The sequence below is a fragment of the Spermophilus citellus genome (genome assembly GCF_964194105.1).
Source record: "Spermophilus citellus genome assembly, chromosome: X".
NCBI lineage: Eukaryota > Metazoa > Chordata > Mammalia > Rodentia > Sciuridae > Spermophilus > Spermophilus citellus.
Window position 1 is genome coordinate 83,167,888 of NC_138190.1, and position 23,460 is coordinate 83,191,347.

The following is a 23,460-nucleotide window of genomic DNA, read 5'->3' on the forward strand; positions in this document are numbered from 1 at the left end:
TTCTGATTAAATTATTTCTGGCTACAAGAATGAAAACTTTATTAATCAGATATCTAGTCATTTATTAAGGGAAGTATGAAGAAACTAAGCACAATGTTAAATAAAATCCATCATAAATATCCAAGGAGACATTTACCATAACCAAAATTTGATTAAAAAGTAGAATTGTGTAATTATTTTTACAAAGAATTTTTTGACATCTCTATATCTTTTCTTTCTCAGGGTTAGATTATAATTTCCTAGTTTATGGAGAAATCTTTGAAAGAGCAGAAATCAATGGGGAGAGGTTACTCAACATCACTCAGCAAAGACTTACTGAACTTGGTATAAATCGGACTGATCACCAGGATATACTATTAAAAGCAGTTGCTAATATTTGTAGAAAGGTAAGTAGAGAGATGACTTTGTATATTGCTTGTTTTTCTGGTTAACAAAAAATGAGTTCAAGTTAAAAAGTTGTGCTTCTTTCTGCTACACAGTCTGAATTGTAGTTTTCTACTTTTTCAGTTCAAAGGTTAGTGTAACTGTATGGTCTCTGATTACTGTTTTTACGTCTTCCAGTGAGCCCCTCCCATTCCTGAATTTTAATCTTGGCTCTGTCTCAAGTCATTGCTGCTTCATTTTGTGACATGGGGATGATGTGCCTCATCATTTTGGAGGAAACTCAAGAATATTCGGCCTAGTCATTTTTCTGAGAAATAAATGTCAGTATATCCTAGAGAATTAGTTCATAAATTCCTAAAAAAAATCAAAAAATAGGACAGCTATATCTACTATTGATGCTCAAAAAGAAACAAAGAATGAAAAGGGGGTTATCAAGATATGACACAATATTGAAGACATCTGGATCTTAACCTAGAAATAGAGTTGTCATTTTATATTAAAAACTAATAATAATACTATATATAGTCACACCTAGAACTATTTAACAAAAGTGAAAAACTTGAGGTTTTTCATGATTTAAGAACTGCAATCATATTAAATTAATCTACCAATTCAACTAATTTTGAGGATATTTAATTATATCAGTAATCAAATAATACCATACACCTAGTTATGTCAAAGTTTGATTCCCCACATTTACATTTGACATGATTGAAAACATTTTATTTCTAATAGATATTAAAATTCTAATATGTCTTATCCTTTCTGGATGCGCTTTATCCTTCCTCTCTCTCTGTAAGAATGCCATGCTCTTTAAAAAATAAAGACTATATATATATATATCTTTATCATTTTCCTTCATATTATATTTACAACAGTGTGAAAATATATATATTTTAATTGAACCTTGTATTTCATGCAGTTGATAATTCAACTGATATTATTAGCCAGCCACCATCATGAGAATCCTTGCACAGTGCCTGAATGAAATAACTATATGTATAGAGGGTTCAGTTATAACAGGTTACCTAGACTAAGCTGTGTTTTATTTCTTCATGATAAATTTATAGCAAAAACTATGCCTCACATAGTTGTTTCCTATATAGTAAAATGTTCTCTAGGTAGTAAAATGCCATTTTAAAATATTTGATGGGGGGAACATTAATAGTATCAGCTTCTCTCAAGTAAGCAAACATTCTCTAAAATATATTGGTATTGAAATTCAGTAGTTCCTTAGATAATCTAATATACTGATATTTGTGACAATGGTGTCATGTTACCTTTCCCCAGTAGTGTGTTTGTGTTTTAAAGGAGTTCTTTTTGATGAAAGGGAAAAAGTAGTTGTAAAGCAAAAATTGGTTCTTCTGTCAAGTATATTGAAATATACAGGAGCCTGATAATTTTAAAGATCTCTACTTTCTAAATGTTTCATGACTGTGTTTATCTTCTCTAGCATTTTTCCCACTGAAACATTTTGAAAGATCAGCCTATAAAGATATACATGTCCCCAGAGGTCAAATAGAGATGAGTTTTTATATATCTTCTTGAGCAATAACTGATAGTAAGACTCTTTCTGACTCAAATTCTGAAAGTGAGCCAAATACTATATCCTACATTAACTAAATATGTGGGGCTTCCAGGATGTAACAGTGATACCCCATTAGAAGAAAAATGCTTAAGAGAATATAAACTGGAAAATAAATAGAAAAAGTGGTCAGGGTGCAATCATTTTTATTAGGGAATTATTTTGTGCTTCCAAGAAGGGTGCAATTTGCCAAATGAGAGGGCATCTATCAGCAATTATAGAATATAACTATATTTCTTAGCATATATTTAGTAGACAGTAGTGTATCAGAATTTTACTGTCAAATGGAAAACAGATACATGGAACACATATGTACAGATATTAAATATCTCACAAAAGATAAAATGAAGAACTACAAGCATGGTTGAGAAGAAATTATGGTACAAACAAATCCATTTCCCAGAATTCTCTGCAGCACAATTTTATAAAGCTCAAATATGGTTTTTGTGTTATTAGAGGGTTAGAGATTGGATTGAAAAATATAATTTTGAGATCTATTAATATACCAGGTGATAATGAAAGCCATGAGAGTGTACATATGCTTCCTCATGAGGGGAATGCATTGATGGAGAAGTGAAGAATGATTAAGTTCAAGAATTTGAAGTAATATTCTTAGTAATGCCACTGAATTTTTTTATAAAGGAATTGTTTTAAAAATAACATCCCAGGGCTGATGTTGTGGTTCAGCGGTAGAGTGCTTGCCTAGCACTTTCGAGGCCTTGGGTTCGATCCTCAGCACCACATAAAAATAAACAAAATAAAACTATTGTGTCCAACTAAAAAATAAATATTAAAAAAATTACACCCCATATAACTATCTAGTTTTCATATCAACTTTGAGATATAAGAATGGAACATTAGGAGTGGGTGTTATCATGTCCATTCTATAGATGAAGAAACTAAGAGTCATAAAACTTAATTGTCATGCAATAAACCATGGAGCTGGGTCTAGAAATCTGGTCTTTTAGCTAGTATTCTTATGGCCCAATTATAGCAGGAAGAAGAGAAAAGTTAAGGAGGGGTGAAGCACAGAATGGATGAGAAGGGTCAAAGGCTATCAGAGGAGCCAGGAAATCAGTAGAGGTTAAGAAAGATATGTATCTGACAAGGAAGGCATTGACACCAGGGTCAAATTTAACAGAGAGGAAAAAATTTGTATCATACATATATGGACAGTAAACTTTAAGTCAACATATTTTCGTACATTAAAAAAGGAAGTACATGTAACAGAGACAGATGGGTTAATCACCATATCAAACATACATGTATTACTTGTGCTAAGGCCTTCTTAAATATATAATTTGATTTATGGACAATCACAGTTATTGTTCTTGCATAGTTTTAGTCAGCTAAATAAGCATGTTTGCATATTTAAAATCAGGTAGGAACTCAAAATTTAAAATCAGTTAGGAATTGTTAAATTTTAATTCTCACCCATGTTCCTCTTGCCTTGGTTAATTAGGTAGTATCATGTATTATTAAACACCTCAGTAGGACCTTCAGATCCCTTGCAGAACATATTTATTTCTAGAAAGATAATGAAGCACTTACTGACAGATACTGATATATATATATAGTCACTTTTGTTTTTAGTATATGGCTCTATGTAATCAGGAAATATTCAAAGAATTTGTCATCAAAACATGAAGTATAAAATATTTTTATTGAACTTCCATTTTCCAGTACTGAATTTTCTCTTGTCTTTGAACTTATTATAAGGAAGAATACCAGACAAGAACAGTATCAAAGGATATCAGATTACTGATGGTATTTTAGCTAGTATTCTTATGGCCCAATGAATGTAGACATGTCTATATGCATTTGGCAGTGTGGACACAGCAAATTTATTATAATATGCCTTAAAGTATTTTCATTGATGTATTAGATCAGTGTATAAATAAAAATTGTAATTCATATAATTGAATTAAATTTAAGTTCTCTGGAGACAAAAACTGACAAGGGTCGAGAAGCTAATACCATTACACGTAGGAAAGTAGCTCTGTGACAATAGGAACTTATCTCCCTCAGGGGAATAGGGAACTTTTTTTTTTTTTTTGGAAAGAAAGAAAAGGAATTAATTAACATTGACTCTGTGATATTTCCTCTAAGTATCACAGATGAATCATAATTACTATCAGTGTCATTTATATTAATCTACAAAGATTCACAATTAATCATATATTTTTATAAAAGTAATAGTAGAAAAATAATCAAAGAATTATTTTCAAAAATTGAAAAATAAAAGGAATGATGAAAAATTTATTTCAAAAATTCCACATATTAATGCAGACATGAATTTTTCGATTATATTTGAACTTAGTTTGTTTCTATGTTCTTTTCTGAATTTGTACTCAAACCTAGCTCATTCTTAAATCTGAAGTAGAGTCCATCACTGTATAATATAAAACCTTAGATATGACATATTTTATAAAAAGTGCAAAAATGCCATAAAGTATGGGATAATAATTTATGTTGTGGATTACCTTATTTTCTCTGAGAAATTAAGACAAAGATAAAACACTTTGTTGCTTTCATTATGCCACTATTGTTTCATGTAATATTTTCTATATTTTGAAGTTTGCAATGGAAAATTAGATATTTTAGAAGTTTGTTTTCTTTCATTATTCTTATTGAGTAGAAAAATGAATACCTATCTTTACTTCCATGGTGGAAAAATTTCATAAAGTACACTAAAAAATTCCTGTGCAGTCAGGCAGCCAAACAGTATTTTCAGATACTGAGGCTATTGTTCCCTCCCTTGACCTTATGAAATGTAGAGATTACCATACAGCTTTTTTAAAAATATATCCAGTTGCCTCCTAGTCCCATGTTGCTATAACAAATGGTTATAAATTGTAACTATGTTAGAAGAATGGAATGTGATTTTAAATGATGACAAAGCAGATGGTTTACTCTTCAACAGTTGGAAGGAATGAATAGTAACTGACTTCTTGGTTTCAAGATTCAACATTTTTAAATTAATTTACCTGTACTGAATGGCTTTTTGAAGGTTATCCAAGAACAAAATTTAAAAGTATTTATTTGACAACTCAGGCTTGTAAACCTTTCTGGCATGCACAGATTTTTCATTAACATGTCCTTCACTCCTTTTTCTTTCCCAGTACAGTGGAGTTAGATTTCAATAGCTCCCAACAGATTTGATAAAAAAACAAAAACAAACAAAAAAACCTTCTCAGTTAAATTGTTACTGAGTACCCCAGAGCAATATGTCAATGAATGACAAAATTTGAGTAACCAGCATTATAATGAATGAAATAGATCTTTTAGTGGGAAACAGAAGTAATTAGATATGAAAATAAATGTGCGATAGCATAATAATAAAAGAGATGGTTTTATAATTTGAGATTGCTTATGAATGTAAACTCTATACAGTCTGCATTCTGTGATACCACAGTTGTGATTTATATAATGTTTTAAAATCTCACCTGTATTGTTTTTCTATTTTCTTTTCATTATTTGTGTTATCAGTACAGTAAAATTGATCCACATTCATTGCTTGAATACTTAAGCTTTATCACCCAAACAGAGAAACTTATTTTTCATATCTGTTAATTCTGAAAATTCTAATTATACCATAACATCAGTACTTATTTTCAATTAAAATTCATTTTCACATCTTTATGTTCTTTAGCACTCTAAGAGAGAAAACCCTTAAATAAGTATAACCCTTTATTTTTGGTTTTTCTTTTACAATCTCATTTTACTAGACCTACTAATAGAAATTAAAGTTAAATATAAAGACTAAAGATGTTTAATAGCATAAAATATTGCCTGGCCAACTGTTTGACTAGATATCTGATTCCATAATAGCAGATTGTATGGTTAGCGAAAATTTAGGGAAATTGTGCTACTATCTTACTGCATAATTTATCACTTATACAGCCTATAAAACAGGAAGTTCCTCAAGTTCATACATAGTTATTTAAATACAAGAATTGTATCTGGTTAATTTTATAGACTCTGAGGTAAGGTACAGTTGTGATGGGGGACTTGAACTATTTGGACAGCTGCTGGAAATGTCATTCTATTAATAGCAAGACATGTGTCTGACTATGCCTACCATTCCCTTCCTTCACTACTACTTGCTAACTCTAAGATGACTTGGTCACTCTCTCCCAAAGCTTCTGTCACTTCTAAATAATTATTTCTTAGTTAGAATTTGGATCATAAAAAATGTTCTTATCATGGTTTTCTTTTCTGAGTGATGAAATTGCCAAGGGCTCAAGTCTCCAGACTCAGGTGAATTTTCTGTCTGTGTATGGGGGTGGGAACTAAAAACATATGCATATTATTTCAGAAGCAGGATCAGTAATTTTGAAAGGCAGAGATGTGAGAAACTTGATTAAGATTTTGTTTTTTCTTTCATTTAGAGTAGTTTTAAAGTTTTCTAGAATATAAATATTTTATGAGATTACAGAAATGTTATTTGGATTTGAATCCAGCCACATGGATTTGTAGATGGTTAAATAATATTACTTAAATATTTATTAATGCATCTAAGCATGATTTGCACAGAAAAAGAACTGGAATACACTGTGCAGAACTTACTTGCATAGTTCATCTTCTCTTTGTTTTTAAACGTTTTATTATTAAAATCTTATTTCTTATTCCGTGGCTATATTTTGTTAATAAGTCATTTTGTTTCTCTCCCCTCCACCCCATTTAGATCCAAGTTGAAGAACAAGCTATGCAAGAAGAAGACCAGGTAAGAAAGCAATAGTAGCAACAATAGCAAAATCTATTGAGAAGAATTAAAGATAAACATAATACTTATAAAACTAAGGACCTAAGTATGACAATATGATGTACTCAGCTTTTTAATTTCATGTTTCACAGTGTAGTTAATAAGTTGTTTCAGGGTTGCTACTATTAACAGCTGCTTATAATATGGGAAAAAAGTAAGTCAAGTGAGATCTTTTCAGTATACCAAAAATCCAGGGAGCATCTGAATGACTATTGGTTCATGTTGCATGAGGACTAGTTAATACTCTTTCTATAAAAATTCTATCACATTTTTGCCCTAAGTTTTCTGATATCATTGTAGTTGGATACATTGTCACTTTGCTTATCTTCTGTACAAGCTGTGTGAGAGAGCGCCTGTGCCTCTGTGTTATGATATATAAGGATGTTCCTTCTTTCCTCAACAAAAACATACAATTCTGTGGTTTTGCTAGTGTAAAAAGGTTTTGAAGTAATAGAAATTGTTCTGGTGTTCTTCCATTTGTTTTGTATGAAGTATGTCTATTTACCATAGAATTATAAATAACTTACCATTATACTAAAGATTTGTTTTGTAAATAAAGATAAACAGGAACTAAAAGAGTGGATATATTTCATCAAAGGATTATTGATATATCAATTTTCAGTCACAGTACTTAACAGAAAAGAATTATTAAATATGGCTAATGAAGGAATGTGTGAAAAGGAGACTTACAGATTCATTTGTAAATTTCCTTGTAGGCAATAAACCTAGTATAGATTATTTAGACCTATGAATTCACAATTTAAGAGTTTTAACATATGTCAATATCATACTTGGTGGGATTAAATTAGATATCTAAATGCACAATTGTAAAATATAAAGCATCATTATTGACATTTAATAAGATTAATATCTTCACCATAGGCTAGATTATGAAGAGTTTGCTTATTTGACTACTTTTGAGGATTAATGGAAAGTTTCTCCTGTGGTCTGATATTGTCGGATATTTATATCTTTACAGTTTTCAATCACTTTCAGCATAGTATTACTGTGAAATTTTAATATCTATAGAGGTTTTCAATGGGAAACACTTATATTACAATTGTAAACCAACTGAAATTTTATCTAAATGTTGCTTTGAACTAATTTTATTGAAGTTATCAAATGCTTTATACACAGATACTTCTGATTGTTGTAGACTGTTAATTTGATTTTAATTCAAAGATGTTCTTGGAAATACATTCAATTACCTGGGTATATGGGAACCTCAAAAAATCATGTTTCTCTAAACTATGCTGCAGAGTGTATGGTCTAAAGACAGCCTGCCTGGATTTATATTCCAGATAACACTTACTAGCTGTATGGTCTTGTGTAAAAGTATGGTTCAGATGTTAAAAAACCTTTATTTAAAAATGAAAATAATGCTAAAAATTATTGTAAATATTACCTGAGATAATTAATATTAGGGATTTTTGCATATGGTGTTGAATGAGTTTTGACTACTAATGCAGTTTCCATTCCGCCTCCTTTTTCTTCCTTCCATAATTTTTACCACCTTCTTTTTTACTTCCACCTCCCCAACCCTATTATCATTATCTTTATCATAATCATTATCACATTAGGTCCCTTATATCATGGTCTCCTGGCTCTATGCTCCAATTGGTACTACATAGTTCAGGCAGAGTAATCTTTCTTTGGCATTATCCTCATCATAATATCCTCTTGTAGGGCTGGGGATGTAGCTCAGTGGCACAGTACTTGCCACACATGTGTGAGGCAATGGGTTCTATCCTTAGCACCACATAAAAATAAACAAATAAAATGAAGGCATTCTATTCATATATAGCTACAATTTTTTTTAGAAAATCCTCTTGTACAATTACCTAACAGATCAAAATTTGATTTCTAAATCTACCACTAAAATCCCCTCATGAGTATAATGTCTATCTGCAATGCTAGCTGTCCAATTTATTTTTTGTCATTATTGACTTTCCTACTTCATTTTAGGCAATCAAATACTCTTGCTATTGCTGTTCCAAAATAACAGGTGGTAAGAATGAAAAGAAAACGAATCTGGCTATCTTGAAAAATTATTGTGGCAATACTAAAAGCAAGAATATTAACAGTTTATATTTGTTTAGAACATTGTAATCTGTAAAACACTTAAGTAATAATATGTAAAATATATTTCACATGCTATAGATATGTACACACACACACACACACACACATACTTATATAATTTTAGGGTTGCAAAATGCTTTTTTATCCCTTCCTACATGGTATTTTTTCTTACCCGAAAAGAAACAATTTTTTTTTTTGTTGGATGGGGCATCATACATACATCATATTTCAGATATTAAAATAGGCCACAGGGAGTCCCTTTTCAAGAAGAATTCCGTAACTCTTTTTTAGAAGACATTTACATGGATTCAGAACTGATGAACAAGTCTCTAGGTGTAGGCTTGCAGTAAGACACTTGAATTAGGAGTTTGTGAGTAGAGATCATCCCAAGTAAATAGAAGAGCTTGAGGAAATAAACAAAGGATGAAAAACACCATAGACTTTCCTATAAAGATGCAATGAAAGAGTAGCTGGAGAATCAATATGGATGTCTGCAATGCTTTAGATTTCCAGAGACAGAGGTTTTGAAGTCAAGATGAAATGTAGTGTCCTAATCCTATGACTCATGAGATGAAGGAAAATATTGCTAGCCTTGCATACATGACAATTTTTTTAATATTTATTTTTTAGTTGTAATTGGACACAATAGATATCCAATTTATTTTTTGTCATTCTTGACTTTCCTACTTCATTTCAGGCAATCAAATCCTCTTGCTATTGCTGTTCAAAAACAACAGGTGGTAAGAATGAAAAGAAAATGAGGCTGGCTATCTTGAAAAATTATTGTGGCAATACTAAATAAAGAATATTAAAGTTTATTATATATATATATATATATATATATATATATATATATATATATATATATTTTTTTTTTTTTTTTTTTTTAATGTGGCACTGTGAATTTAGCCCAGGGCCTTGCACTTGCTAAGCAAGCACTCTGCTGCCGAGCCACAACCCCATCCCCTACATGATCATTTTGTAGAATCCTTTTCCTCTCATGCTTCGCTTATTACTGTACCTCACAGAGAAGAAATAAAAACATTGTCACTTTTACTTTTGTCACATGTCAAAGTTAATGCCTTTTTTTAGATGGCAGTAACATTTTACTTACATGTTTTTTAGGCATAATTAATGAAAATGAATGAAAAGTTAAAGTACTGGTAGGCTGGTTAATGTTTACCAAGTGGGTTTCTGGAAAATAACTTGCATGATGTAAGGATGTTTATGAACAGGCATAATATTATATATATAGTTAGTATTAAAGATGTATAGCACATGATGAGGATGCAGGGCAAATGTACACTTATATATATATATATATATATATTGCTGTTGGAGGTATAAATTATTCCAACCAATTTGGAAAGCAGTATGGACATTTCTCAAAAGACTAGGGAATTCAAGAACTGTTAAATGACTCAGCTATCCCACTCCTTTACATTTATCCAAAATAACTAAATCAGCATAATATATGCCTACCAATATTTATAACAGCACAATTCACAATTGCCAAGTTATGGAACCAGAGTGGATGTCCATCAACAGATGAATGGATAAAGTAATTTTGGTTTATATACACAATGAAGTTTTACTCAGCCATAAATAATGATATTATAGCATTTGCTGGTAAATGGAAGGAACTGGAGAACATCATGCTAAGGTGAAATAAGCCAGACTCAAAAATTCAAGGTTCTAATATTTTCTCTTATACACAGAGGCTAGAAATAAATAAGGATTCTTTTTTGAAAAGGTGATATCACAAAATTAGAAGGGAGAATAGTGGAGTAGAAGGGAATCAAGTGTTGGGGAAGGAGAGGATCTGCGGAATGAAACTGGCAAAATTATGCTACATACATGGATGGCTATGCCACAATGAATTCCACTTACATGTATAATTATAATGCACAAATTAAAAATGAATTAATAGAAAGAAGACCAATACAATAGAACAATGGGATCAGGCAAGGAGAGGGAGAAGGAAAAGGTCAGTACTGGGGTAAGAAATGGAGAAAGTTGCTGGGTACAGTGGCACAAACCTGTAATCCCAGCAGCTCAGGAGGCTGAAGCAGGACAATAATGAGTTCAAAGCCAGCCTCAGCAAAAAATGAGGCACTAAGCAACTCAGTGAGACTCTGTCCCTGAATAAAATACAAAATAGGGCCGGGGATGTGGCTCAGTGGTCAAGTGCCCCTGAGTTCAAGTCCCAATATCCCAAAAAAAGAAATGGAGAAAGTTATATTATATCCATATATGAATACATCAAAATGAACCTCACAACTATGCATAAATATGGTCACTAATAACAAAATAAAAATATGTGTAGCACATAATTTACAAATACTAATAAAATATTCAGTATTCCTTATTGTAAATGCCATATAGCCTATTGATTCTCGGGTACACATTGAATAAATTCTTGACTAATTGAATTATAGCTAACTATATAATTAACAAATGAATAGAATTTCATCATGAATGTTAGATTACTTTTACACTAATGAATAAAAATGTGAAAAAATGTTTGTTGCAGTTTCACTCATTCATTCATAATATGAGTCACTTCTTTGTTGTATCAAATGATAGTTTTTGAAATTCAGAAGGATCTTTTCTCAACTTTTTGTGCTATTCAAGATACAATAGGTACAGACTCATAACTGTTAACAATCAATAAAACAATAAGTAGAAACCTGATTTGTAGTATTTGTTACTTTCTATAGAGTAAACACTCCCTCTGTGGCTGATTTCAAACTACCAACATAACTTAGGTGAGAAAAGATGTAGAATAGCATGCCAACATATGGATGCAATAGAAGTAAATGACTCAAAAACATAAATACCAGTTAAATGTGTTGAAATAATAAAGAAGGTGGTAGGTTTTTAACACTTTTATATCTTTTAAAATATGATTTAATTAGTTGTATTAATTTATTTTTAGTAATAGATGTTTAACAAATGGCTTTAAAAATTCCTGACAATTTAACAGTTGTCTCTAACAAGGCTAGTAAGAGCACATTGCTGGAAATGAAATAGTTTCATTGAATCAGTAAGTGAGCCTGGGTAATATTAAGTATACTGAGACATTAAACATCATTAACCACACACAGGAACTCAGTGTAGGAAAGTAAGAGTTGTTAAAATGAGTACTACCTATAAGCCTGCCTGAAGGAAATTACTTATGGAATTTTAATAGCATCTTTCTTTAGGAAACTTTTAATTCATTTAAGCATTAATGAGCTAGTAAATATTATAGAAATAGAAAATATTAAAAGAGAATTAAATGATGTAATGTGGAATTTGAGCTAGAGTGTTTTGGAGCATGGAGATGTTGACAAGGAGCATCAATTTTGTTCTTTTTTTCTGACCAGTGGACCACTGAGCCACATCCTCATTCCTATTTGGTATTTTATTAAGAGACAGGGTCTCACTGACTTGCTTAGTATCATGCTTTTCCTGAGGCTTTGAACTCTTAATTCTCCTGCCTCAGCCTCCCCAGCAGCTGGGATTACAGGCCTCTGCCACCATGCCCACCCAGCGGGGCATCAATCTTGATAATTACCCTGAAATAGTCATTTTCATGTGTATTAGTTTCTACTGTAGCATTATCAAGTTACCACAAACATAATGGGTTTCAATAACACTAATTTATTCTTAGTTTGGAAGTCTAGTACAAGTCTCAGTGTGCTAAAATCAAGATGATTCCAGGGCTGCTTCCCCTTTTTGATGTTCTAGGGGAGGATCCATTTCCTTGTTCATTCTGATTGAATTCAACCTCTTGGGGCTGGGTTGTGGCTCAGTGGCAGAGTGCTTGCCTAGCATGTGTGAGACACTGGGTTCTATTCTTAGCACCACAATAATATAAACAAATAAAATAAAAGGCATGCTCTCCATCTACAACTACCTTTTTTTAAAATTTCAACTCCTTATAAGAATCAAGCCTCTGTTTCCTCCCTGTTAGCTGAAGGTCACTTTCAGCTACTCACACATTTGCCTCAAGGCAGCCTTCCTTAATCTGCAAAACCAACAATGGTTGGCTCTCTCCTTCTTTGAAGTTTTCCTGCCTCTTTTATTCATTTTGACAGCTCCACCACTTCCTTTTCTGCTTTCATGTTTTGCATTTAAAAGCCTATGTTATTGTACTTGACTCACCCAGATAATCCAGGATAATCTATACATTTTAAGGTCAGCTGATTAGTAACCTTAATTCCATAAATAACCTTAATTCCCTTGGCCATGTAACATAACACCTACACAGATCAAAGGAGATTATTAAATGGATATGGGGGGGACATTATCCTGCTTACCATAGGAGAATATTCCACAGGAAAGATTTGAGGTCGCTGACCTTTATTGTGCTTTTACACTTTTGTTGGTAAGGGATGGATATCTACCATGTTCCATCTGCCCTCTGGGAATGTCTTAGAAATATTATTCACCTTGAATTGTAAGTGCTTAAAGACTCAAAGTGTTAATAGGAAAGCTATATCATCACTCTTAGATTAAACCTTCTCTACATTATGTATCTTAAGCATTTGGTTTTTAATCTTAACTTCAGTACTTTGTAATATTAGGCTAATTATTTAGTTTCTCTTATCTTCAGGTTCTTCATCCACTGAATAAGAATCAAATAAATCGCTTTACCATTATTGACAGAGTTAGAAATGTATAAGTAGATCTTGAGTACAGTGCTTAGCATGCAGTAGGAATTCAAGAAGTAACACCTGTTATTATTATTACCAATCTATATTCAATTGGTTGTGTTCCATTTGAAGGAAATTTCACTTAGGCCTAGGTCGTCAGTTATTTTTTACATGTAGAATGCATATTTATAGCCAAATTATTTTATCTCACAGAAAAAAACCCACAAATTACTGACTTCTGGTGTTAATATATCTAATTTCCACTACTGAAGTATCATATGTAGTGCAGTGATTTTAAGGATAAATTTATGTATCTTTGCAGTATTTAGTAGACTTCCCATGGGTTATCAGCAATAGATAATAAGAGGTTTTCTTTGAACAAAAACACTAGTTACATTATGATGTGTTTCGTTATGTAGCCAGGTTGGAACTGTAAGCTACATTTGACTTTTAAAATTTCTACTAATTCAATAATCCATACACAATTCCTTACCAAGCTCTAAGAGATTTTTATTTGTGGTTTGATTCCATATTTTATTTTCCATTCCTACTGATTAGTCCTAAGTTGTGACTGTGCAAGCTAAAGTCTCATCAAAAACAGAGGTGGAAGACCTGAAAATCATGTAAACGGAGGAATTATGACATTGTGAGCTGGATGAGAAAGTTCAGGAAGTAATGAAATATACATCCAAGAAGTTGATAGTGATCATCAATGGCAACTAAAAATATAGTATTCACTGGAAAACTATGTTTTCAATGGCAAGAAACAGGCATTTCTGTGTCTGAAAAATTTTGGCAAAATCTAGAAAAGGAAAAAGTCTCATCACATCCTTCTCTTTCTTTCTTTTTTCAGGCTAATCCTACCCCTTAAGTCTTTAGGAGACAAACATAGTTACAAGAAAAGTAAATATGTAGGATGAGAGACTGTGTTCCTGCATATCTTCACTTAGCATTTGAATACTTATTCATACTCCCTTTGCTTACTAGAAGCAATCTAGCTTTTGAGGTTTATAATTCTAACATGTGATATTTCAGGCACAGTGGTAAAAATTTATATAAATTATTTTCTTTTTTGCCTCAGTTTCCACATTTGCAAATGAGGTTAATAAAAGCTGTATCATAAAGTCCTAATGAAGATTAAATGTCAGCTACTAATGAAGAAAAACGTCAGCTATTATGATTATATATTAATAAACTGCAGTTTTCTTCCTTTATCAGATTTGCTAGGAATTTTAAAAAATCATTTTTAAAGTGATATCTTATGAAATTAAGTAGGTGTGATCATGTGCTATTATTTGATCCAGAACAACACAGTTGACCATGCTATGTTTTATAAATAAGGTTGCAACTTCCCTTTTGCAACATAGTCTGTCTGAGTTTGTAGGTACTTAGTTCTACATTACCATACTTTCAGATTGTTTTGACAACTTGGCAGTAACTTCAGGGCTTCTGCTCTTTTTTTACCTCATTGTTCCTGGCCCTGTAGCTTGTGATTATCTTCATTATCTAACAGAATCTGCAAGAATATCCCTGCTGTGTCATGACAATAGACACTATATTAATTAGACTTGATACAATTCTTCCTTCAGAAGACTTTTTCTGTATCTCAGATTTTTCAACTTCTCAGTATTTTCAAAACCTGAATTTTAATATGATAGTTCTGCTTTCACCATTCATAGAAAATATCCAATTTTACATCAAATGCTCTTTAGGATACTCTTTTATCCTCTGTATTCTTGGACTTTCCTATTGTGAATCTATCCAACTATTGATTGTTATGTCCTCCTTCACTTTTTTCTTCCAAATTCACTGCCCTTTATACTTCTAGCTTGGATAGTGGAAGGCAGCAGCTATTGTAAAGAATATAGACAGTCCCCAACTAATGACGATTTTATTTGTATGTTTTGACTCTACAGTATTGCAAAAGCAACACAAATTCAATAACAATGGCACTGAAATTTTTGAATTTTGATATTTTCCAGGTCTAGTAATATGTCATATAATATTCTCTCATGATGCTGGGTAGTAGCAGAGAGCCACATCTCCCAGACAACCACATGGTAATTATAGTAAATAAATGATAGCTGTATTCTATTATATTCAACTTTGTGTTGGATATGTAATGAAATTTGCTGATTGTAGGCTTTGTTTTAAATGATTTTGCCCAAATGTATTCTAATGAAGTTCAGTAAATTAGGTATATTAAGTGGATTTTTGACTTAGGATTTTTAATTGTTGATGGGCTTATAAGGACCCAACCATATTTTAAGATGAGCAGCATCTACACAGCCTTTCAGATGAAGTAATCTCTTATGGTTTAGACATTAAGGATCTCCACAAAGCTCATGTGTGAGACAATGCAAAAAACTTAGAGGTTAAATGTTTGGGTTATGAGAAGCTTAACCTAATCAGTGTGTTAATCATTTGGTAGAGATAACTGAGTTGTGACTGTAGGCATGTAGGGTATGGCTGAAGGAGGTGGATCATTGCAGTGTGCCTTTGGGGTATATATTTTGTGAGAACTGAGCTTAGACTTTCTCTCTGCTTCTTGGTGGCTATAGTCTGACCTGCTTTTTTCCTCCATATACTTATGCCATAATGTTCTGCCTCACCTTGAGCCCCGAGGAATGGAGCTGGCTATCTATGGACTGAAACCTCTGAAACCATGAGCCTCCAAATAAATTTTTCCTTCTTAAAATTGTTCTTTTTGTCACAGCAGTGAAAAAGCTGACTAAAACATGCCCTTATTTCTTTTCTATGAATTTCTTCTCAGGAGAGGAGGCATTGAAAGGGATGAATGGATTAACCTGCCTTCTAGCATCACTTTTCCAAATAATTAAAACAAGAAGGAGAGATTATGCAGTAAGGAACCCATGTCTTTTAACCATGCTACTAGACACAGCATTTGAGCACTCATTATCTAGTAATAGAGATCATCTTTATTTATAAATTCTCTGAAATCAAAGGTTCCATTCTACAGTATTATATGTGTGCCATTGATCTGTTAGTGGAAGCCAATGTGTAACCATATTAAAACTTTCATCGTCACATAATTTCCAAAAAGCACTCCATCATGAATAGACTTGAAAAATTATAAGGCTGAACTCTTACTTTTAAAATACTAGGTTTATTCTATTACCTTAATTCAGTTGTTGTTCAACTTCTTCAGTACAGTTATTTCTTCACTTTGTGCTCCTTATAGACATGTTGTGAAAAAGTGTTGAAATGTGTAAGGTCTTAACATTAGAGTCCATTGCTTGATGTAATCTATCCCCTATGTGGATGAAAGACAAATTTATTTTTCTTTCTCCATGTCCATAATAAAATGGAAGGACCCATTATGCCATCATAATGGCATACTATATTACAGTTAAATAAGTAGTTTTCTTATTCTCAATTTTATTTGAAAATGGAAATATGCCATTGCATCTAAAAGCATCTACTCAAGATTGCCATGCTTGCTTCAGTGTTCTGACATTTGTGAAGGCTTCATTGCCCAATGATCTGACATTTTGAAATCTTTATATTTTGTATTTCTATTGATTTCATAATGTATCTTTGGAGGGACAATTAATACAGAATTTTATAATTTCATCACTTTCCATGAACATTATGAAATACTAACATAATAGATAAAATATAGTGTATATAAATTATTGAAGAGTACCCTTAAAGAAAAATACAGTGGAATGTGCTATTCTGAAGTTTTATTAATTTATTTGAACTATTTTATTTTAAATGAAATAGACTATTCATGCACATATTTTTATCTGTGCACCATTTGGGGGCATAGCATCCCCAAATTAATTCAGTAATAAAATCAATTCTTGTCCCAAAAGGCTGAGCTACATTAAATATCATCTCATTGTTCAAAAAGTTAGTATTCAAAAGGACCTAGGCATTTCCCATTGTTGGTCTTTGTGCTACAATATTACAACAGTTTTCAACAATCTCCCTTAACATTCTTAAATTTAATATTACTTTAAATAGGAAAAAATGTATTTATTGTTTATAAGATCCTGAACCATTTGAAGATTTCAAAGTGAACAGAAATCAATATTTTGGTACAGCCTTTAATGAAAAAATTAAAGATGATCTCAGGATTCACTGTATATTTGTTAAGAGATTTATATTTTTAGTAGGATCAATGATTTTATGAAAATGTATTGTTATTTAGCAAATATAATTTCTTCTGTGAGGCCAACATTTCACATCAGGAAATCAAACAAAATTTGGTGCACAATTTAAAAAGTTTTTAAAACATTTGTTGAAGTCATATCACTTGCTTAAATGATTAGACTTTGAAGTAAAAGGCTAAACAGACATAAAATGAGCATATTTCCTGAAAACCTCATCAGTAATTCAGTTGTTAGTTCCTTCATGCTTGTGCTGTCTCTTGCTCTCTACTTTATATCCTCTCTCTCTTATACACCCAACACACACACACACACACACACATACACACACACACACACACAGAGAGAGAAAGAGTTAAATATATGTTAGATAATGCATTGATTTGGCTATTATGACAAAATATAACATGGCTTTTAAAAAGTAAAAACTTATTTAATTCTTCTAGTTATGGGGACTAACATAACCAGGATCAAGGTGCCACCATGTTCAGTGTCTGGTAAAGGCCTGCTATGTAAAAGATGGCCATCTTTTTGCTACTCTTCTTACAAAATGGAAGGGATGAGATCTTTCTTGAGTCTCTCTTTTTATAACTGATTCTGTTTAGTTTTATATAACATTATTGTACATTTTGACATAACCAAAAAAGCATTGAGTATAATTTGCTCAAATTCAGCCCCTAGCACTTACTCCCTCCCCTTTCTCCCCTCCCTTTACTTTACTGATCTTGATGGAATTCATTTATAGTTACTTTTAAATTAGTGTCTTGTGGATACATTTGCTGTTGAGATCCACTGTGTTATATTTATGGTATATTCATGTATGTATGTTTGAAATTTCACTCAGATTCATTCCACTGGGGCATCTTTAAAGGCACTACTTCCATTCATAAGGGCACTACCATATGACTTAATCACTGTCCAAAGTCCTTATTTCCTAATATCATTACCTGGTGAGTTAATATTTCAAAATATAAAATTTGGAATTTCTCACAGACATTCATATTATAGAAAATTACTATGACATTTCTAAATAAAAATATAACTACCAGCAAACTATGATGGTTTCATTTCTATGAAAGGTGTCAGATACCAATGTAAGAAAAATTTACCTGCTCTAAGTTATTTTCCTCAAGAAGAAATTAATGTTATTTTGGGGTGTAGGTAGAACCTTCTTCATTATCAACCATAATGTGGGAAAAACATCCAAAATATGAGTCCTTAATCAAATCAATAAGATGCAATGTTTCTTCAAGTGAGTTAGATATTAGATATTATTTTAATGCTGAATCATGCTTTATTTATAGTAAATATTTTAAGGAACATGCTTAAAATTAAATATATGAGAACATATATATTTTTTTAAATCATGAAGTTATATGTTTTCTTCTCTGTTGACAGATCTTCTCTGAATATGTAATATGGGTACAAAGATCATCATATTACATTTATTGCAGTGTTGAAATGTGTCTGGAACATAGATGAACTCAATTTGTTTGAGTGAACTAAATTTACACAATTATAAGGAACATTTATATTTTTATCTTTAGTGGCTAGAATTAATTTTACATGATTTTGGGGGGCAACATCAATTCAGGATCTGAATATAATTCTCCAAAAAATAAAAAATAAAAACATGGGAATTTTTCATCTACTAGTGATATAGGGTTAATATTTATTTGACTATTTGTACTACTAAAAGTCAAATGTTGACTCAGATAAGTAGGTTTTTGGGTTTCAGAAACCATTAATTTATTTTGTATGACATACTTCTGGTGCACATAATAAGGAAGATCTATATAGTGCCCAACGTTTGAGATTAAAAATAATAGAAATTATCTAAACATATACATGTTATTGAACATCTGGGTGGGTAATATTTGTCCATCTTAATTTCATCCTTTATTTGGCATACTGTAGGCATGTTTATGAATTATTATAGTATAAAACATCAGAATATAATAGTTGGCTAAATATTTTTTAAAATTCAAATATTTTTCCAATAAGTTTTTAAACATTTGTGTGGGCTGTCAATTTTATATATGTTTTTTCAATTTTAAATTTATTTTAACTAATTCATGAAAATCAAACATATTAGTGGAGTTCCATGCAATGTTGCCATGCATGTATACATTCCATGATATTTAAATCAAGTTAAAATATATATTTCCTCAAATTTTTGTCATTCCTTTATGGCAAAATCTTTCAAAATCCTTTCTTTCTAGCTTTTTGAAATGGGATGCTATCTGTAGTCACCATAGTGTGCAATAGCAAATCAGAATTTCTTTCTTTTTTTTTTTGATATGCAGAATTGAACTCAGAGGTACTTGACCACTAAGCCACATCCCCACACCTATTGTATTTTATTTAGAGACAGGGTCTCACTTAGTTGCTTAGTGCCCTGCTTTTGCTGAGGCTGGCTTTGAACTCGTGATCTTTTAAAATGCCTGTATTATACACCTTATGTGTTAGTTTTTTATCACTGTGACAAAAATATCTGACAAGAACTAGTTAAAGGGGGAAGTTTATTTTGGAATCATGATTTCAGAGGTTCATCCATGGTTGGCCAACACCATTGCTCTGGGCTTGAGTTGAGGCAGAACACCATGGTGGAAGGCTGTGGTGGTGGAAATCTGCTCGGTTTATAGCAGCTGGGAAGCAAAGCAACAGAGAGCAAGGAATGAGGGACAAGATATAATCCCCAATGGCATGACCCCAGTGACCTACTTCCTACAACCATGCCCAACTTCCTATAATTACCACACAGCTGTCCATCTTATTATTAATCCATCAAAAGAATTATTCCACTGATGACATTACAGCTTTCATAATCCAATTTTTTCCACCTCTAAATATTGTTGCCTTGCCTTAACTTATGAGCTTTTAAGGAGATATTCCTAGATCTAAACCCTGAGAAACTGTTACTTCTATGAAGATATCTCTGTATCCGTGATATAATACATCATGATGCAACTCTACCCCTCCCATTAATTTCAAAGGATAATATAGATCCTTATATATAACCTATATTTCTTTAATCAGTGCTATTCAGTTCTCATACTTCTGGCAATACTGTGAAAAACCAATCAATTGTGAAACTCCTGGAGTTACTAAAGTCCATCACTTTAGCATTCACAACTCTCTCCAAAAGCAATCATTAGTAATCATCAGCAGCATGGAGATATTTTAAGTCATGCTACTTCATGAACTTTCATGAGTGAGTTTAAAAATTTTAGCACTGTTTTGGGATATAACTCCTTTTCTAAAACTAAGAATTAATTTTAGTATAGAAAGAAATGCTGTCAATATTGTAGTTAAGAATAAATATCATGTTTTTAAAAATGTCACCTTTGGCATAATCATTCACAATTTTCCTCAGTCATTCAGATTTATTCTATAAAAATAGTAAATTTTCATGTTATAAACTTCCTTTCATATTACTTCACAAAAATAATTCCATTTTTTGTACTGTTTATGTAAAACCTCCTATTTAGATGATTTTTCTTCTTTTCTTTCAATATAAAACATAAAAGCTATTTTATATTGTCTAAGTTTTCCTTTATAATAACTTTAGACTCTCAAAAATCAATATCAACTTTTTTAAAATAGAGGACTATTAGCTATAGAAATGCTAGACTCTCAGACATTGATTCTTCTTTATTATCAGAAAAGTCACCTCTTTTCCTTATGTTTCTACTCCTTTCCTCTTCACCTTTATTTTAAATATTCAACTTCCAGAACCTAATATCAATTTTCAATCATGTTATTTGAAGAGTATTTAATTCCCAAAAGAAAATATTTCTGTGGTTAATTACAGATTTTTAAAATTTGTATACTATCATCTCTTATTTCTTATTTTTGTTCTTTTTAGATATAAATGAAAGTAGAGTGTATTTTGACATATTATATATAATGGGTATAATTTATTCTAATTAAGATCTCATTCTTGTGTTTGTACATGATGCAGAGTTTCACTGGTGGTGTATACATATATGAACAAAGGAAAGTTATGTCCAATTCATTCTATTGTCTTTTCTATTTCCTCCTTACCCCTTCCCTTCCCTTCATTTCCCTTTGTCTAATTTAATGAACTTTTATTCCCCTCCTCCATGTATGTTGGCATTCACATATCAAAGAGAAGATTCGGCCTTTGTTTGTTGGGACTTGTTTATTTAACTTGGCATGATAGTCTCCAGTTCCATCCATTTACCAACAAATGCTATAATTTCATTCTTCTTTATGGCAAATATTCCATTGTGAATACATAACACATTTTCTTTATCCATTCATCTGTATTTAAGGGCTTCTAGGTTGGTTCCATAGCTTTGCTATTGTAAATTAAGCTGCTATAAATATTGACATGACTGTGTCACTGTAGTATGCTGGTTTTGCATCCTTTAGATTTTTAAAAACATTTTTTAAAGGAGAGAGAGAGAGAGAGAGAGAGAGAGAGAGAGAGAGAGAGAGAGAGAGAGAATCTTTTTTTGTAGATGGACACAACACAATGCTTTTATTTTTATGTGGTGCTGAGAATCGAACCCAGGTCCCACCCATGCTAGGTGAGCACTCTACTGCTGAGCCACAATCCCAGCCCAATATTTTAACATATAGTATATTCTCATGTCTTGAATATCGCTCTGCTGAACAGACATCCTTATCATCCATTCAGCCTCTGTCTTATATCTTCTTTGAGTTCCTTTCATATCTCTTCTCATTATACCAATTTCATTTATACCTTTCTATTTTTTTAATCCTTGGCACCACCCCCCCACTGTCAATCTGAGGCCAGTATCAGCTTCATGCTTAGTTCTATAAACATTTTTATTTCCAAATTTGGTTGATCTTGGCTGATCACGACTGACTTTTTACACCTATACGGGGTAGTTGAATGTTTGGGATAGGCATAGGAAATGGTGTTTCCTCAATATTTGCATTGGCTTTCATTCCAGAATGTAGTGTAAAATAATGTGTATGTGACCTTCACTTACTGAATCAGGTGAAGACATTGCACTTTGCTAAGGCCAGGACCTTCTGAGAAATAACTTACATTTGGAAATAAATATGTAAAATATTTAAGAAATTTTGTCCTTCACTTAAATTATCTTTCAAGGAATCATAATTGAATGCATAACTGGGAAGGGGTGTTTTATTTATAAAGTGGTTTCTCAGACAACAAAAAGTAAGCATATGAAGGATTGTTCTCTATGCTCACTGCTACTTAATGTAGAAGAAACTGGAATAAGGAATAATGAGTAGACTCATCAAATATTAAGACAATCTTAAACTATTCTGTGTTGGGATATGGGTTACTGGTAATTGATCAAAATATATAATCAGTGTTTAAAATGACCCTTACTGAATATATATTTAACATTTCTGTGACATATCATTAAGGGATTCTGTAGAAGATATAGGGAGACACTCTTTAAAAATCATTATATTCTTGTTAAACAAATGTTCATTAGAAATAAAATCTATTTTCTTTCCTCACATCTAATTTTGAATGCCATACCTAAAATGAGCTATAGAATATATTGAGTTAAAAAGGAAATGTATATGAATTGTGAGATTATACATTATGTATTTAAAATACTTTTCAAATGTTAATTTTCTATTTTCTTTGCTTTTTAATAAATTTAATAATTTATAACATGTAGAATTTATTTCTGTTTGGTAGGTTTGAGTGGTTTAACAATTTCTTCAAGGCAACATTGTTATATGGTAGAAATGATGAAACTAAATAATGGATTTCCTGACCCTTTACATTTTATGTTTGCTTTCCTTCTTTCCTACCTTCATTCATTCAGTGACTACTTTAAACACTATCTACATGCCAGGCATTATTATGTATGATGGGGATTTGATGATCCA

The 23,460-nt window shown here is 31.7% G+C and overlaps 1 protein-coding gene across 1 annotated transcript in view; it reads left to right on the top strand.

The window, feature by feature from the left end:
• Nucleotides 1-6,091: 6,091 nt before the first annotated feature.
• Nucleotides 6,092-23,460, top strand: part of LOC308639473 (uncharacterized protein) — a gene marked incomplete at its 3' end in the record, with an annotated part of 204,973 nt that continues 187,604 nt past the window's right edge. The window contains exons 1-2 of the mRNA XM_081277711.1: nucleotides 6,092-6,229; nucleotides 6,657-6,695. Coding sequence (XP_081133837.1) covers nucleotides 6,164-6,229; nucleotides 6,657-6,695 — 105 coding nt within the window. The 5' untranslated portion in view covers nucleotides 6,092-6,163. The remainder of the gene's footprint in view (nucleotides 6,230-6,656; nucleotides 6,696-23,460) is intronic.